The 2,330-nt window shown below is 36.4% G+C and overlaps 1 protein-coding gene across 1 annotated transcript in view; it reads right to left on the reverse strand.

Annotated features, from left to right (window-relative positions):
• Positions 1–1,793: 1,793 nt before the first annotated feature.
• Positions 1,794–2,330, reverse strand: part of Tmed5 (transmembrane emp24 protein transport domain containing 5) — a 13,952-nt gene continuing 13,415 nt past the window's right edge. Inside the window, exon 4 of the mRNA XM_013018368.1 lies at positions 1,794–2,327. Coding sequence (XP_012873822.1) covers positions 2,109–2,327 — 219 coding nt within the window. The 3' untranslated portion in view covers positions 1,794–2,108. The remainder of the gene's footprint in view (positions 2,328–2,330) is intronic.

Here is a 2,330-nt window from a genome sequence, read left to right on the forward strand (position 1 = left end):
GCCTGGGTGCTGTCTCTCAGCTCTTCAGCTCAAGGCTAGCGCTCTACCACTTGAGCCACAGCGCCACTTCCAGCTTTTTTCTTTTTGCTTATGTGTTGCTGACGAATGGAACCCAGGGCCTCTGGCATGCAAGGCATGCGCTCTACCACTGAGCCACCTTCCCAGCCCTATTTATCTCATTTTTAAAAAGGTCTCTGAATAGAGAAATATTTCCCTATTGGCCTAATTTATATTATTTATACTTGGGCCACTTGAGTGTAAATTGGAAGAAGTCATTATACTTAGCATTATTTATCAAGAATTCCAAAATACAATTTGCAGATGGGTTCTATCCTCAGATTTTTAGGTATTTTTGGTTGGTTGTGGGCTTGAACTTGGGGCCCAGGCACTGTCCCTGAGCTTTTCGCTCAAGGCTGACACTCTACCACTTTGAGCCACAGTGCCGTTTCCTAGGTTTCTAATAATATAGTCTTATAACACTAACAATCAGCGTAACTTAAAAATTGTATTTCACTCATGATTTTCTTTCCAATTCCTCACTATGAGTAAATAAAAAGATTTTATGAGTTGGGATAAAAACTTATAAGTTTGCTGGGTGCTGGTGGCTCACGCCTGTAATCCTAGCTACTCAGGAGGCTGAGATCTGAGGATCGCGGTTCAAAGCCAGCCCGGGCAGGAGAGACCGTGAGACTCTTATCTCCAATAAACCACCAGAAAACCAGAAGTGGCGCTGTTGCTCAAGTGGTAGAGCGCTCGCCTTGAGCTGAAGAGCTGAGGGACAGCGCCCAGGCCCAGAGTTCGAGCCCCACGACCGACAAAAAAAAACTAATAAATTTATATACTCAGTGCTAAGTCTTCAAGTAGGGCTCTATCTCATAACATGTACCTGAATATTTATGAAGGTAATTCAAAACAATGACTGATAAGTACAAAATAGCCCCATGAAATGAAAATTAATCCCTAAAGATTTTAGAATTGGGATGTCATAATTAGCCTCTTATTTATATATATTTATAGTTCTATATAGAAAAAGTTTTATTTTGGATCAGATATTCTGGTTTAGTTCTTTGTTCCTGATAATTTTGAGAACTCAAAGAAGATATTTATACTAGAGATGCTTTCAATATACTAGAGTCCTTTCAACAGTAAATCCTCCTAAATAATGTATTATCAAAGTTAATCATGAGGTAACTACCAACACTGTTAGCAGATAATATAAAAATAAATTTATTTTGTATAACTATAAAATTTTGTATTGTAGTTATAATGTTGAGACAATCCTATTTATAGAGACTTTTATTTATATATCCACTTCAGAGAGAGAACTTGTCCTAATTTTAATAAGAAAGAATGCCTTTTATTTTTTTATTGCCAGTTGTGGGGGCTGAAACTCTGGGCCTGGACGCTGTCCCTCAGCTCTTCAGCTCAAGGCTAGTGCCCTACCACTTGAGCCACAGCACTACTTCTGGCCTTTTTCTGCTTATGTGGTGCTGAGAAATCGAACCCAGGGCCTCATGCTTGCAAGGCAAGCATTCTACCACTGAGCCAACTTCCCAGCCCCGCCTTTTAATTCTTAAAATGAGTTTTTAAGAATTCCCAGAGATAAAACAAGAGTTTTAAAAATTAATAAAACATCAATTTTTGTGGATGTAAGCTAAGTATACAAAACTAATACTTTTCTAATATATTATAACAATTGATTTTAAACGTTATTTCAGAGCTGTATTTTTTGTTTTAGGAGAGATAAGTGTATAAGTAGAGAAAAGTTGATATATTCAAATCCATAATCATACAGATTATTTATAACCTAATACATTGAAATTTTCTATAGTTTTACAAAGTTGGGTGAAAGATTGGTGTTGTTTATAGTCCCAGTGTTCAAAGTTAGAAAAATGCAGTTATTAGTTAAAATGTATATTTTACATTTAAATGTGCTCATACACACTTAGGAACAACTGGGTCTATAAAAAGAAAAGTGATGACTTTCACATAAAAAATTTCCTTGTTTTACAGTTAATAATTCCTGAAACATTTTGGAGAAGACTGTTAATGGACTGTAACAATGTACTACATCCTTCTACTTCCCTTTTTCAATGTTAACCTTACTTTTAAGTTCTACTTTTTCTCTTATCTTCAAATAAACTCTTCAGCATATAAACTTGAATGGCTGACACTGCCACCATGACCACTAAATTAACTATAGACCAGAAGTTGACTCTATCAAAGTTGCTCTCTTGTATGTTTCGATCACGAGCTTCAAATGCTCTAAGCAGAGTTTGTATATGACCACTCTTGCTTAACCTTGACTTGATGCCGTTGATGGATTCCTG

Source organism: Dipodomys ordii, unplaced genomic scaffold, assembly GCF_000151885.1.
Source record: "Dipodomys ordii isolate 6190 unplaced genomic scaffold, Dord_2.0 Scaffold39, whole genome shotgun sequence".
Classification (NCBI taxonomy): domain Eukaryota; kingdom Metazoa; phylum Chordata; class Mammalia; order Rodentia; family Heteromyidae; genus Dipodomys; species Dipodomys ordii.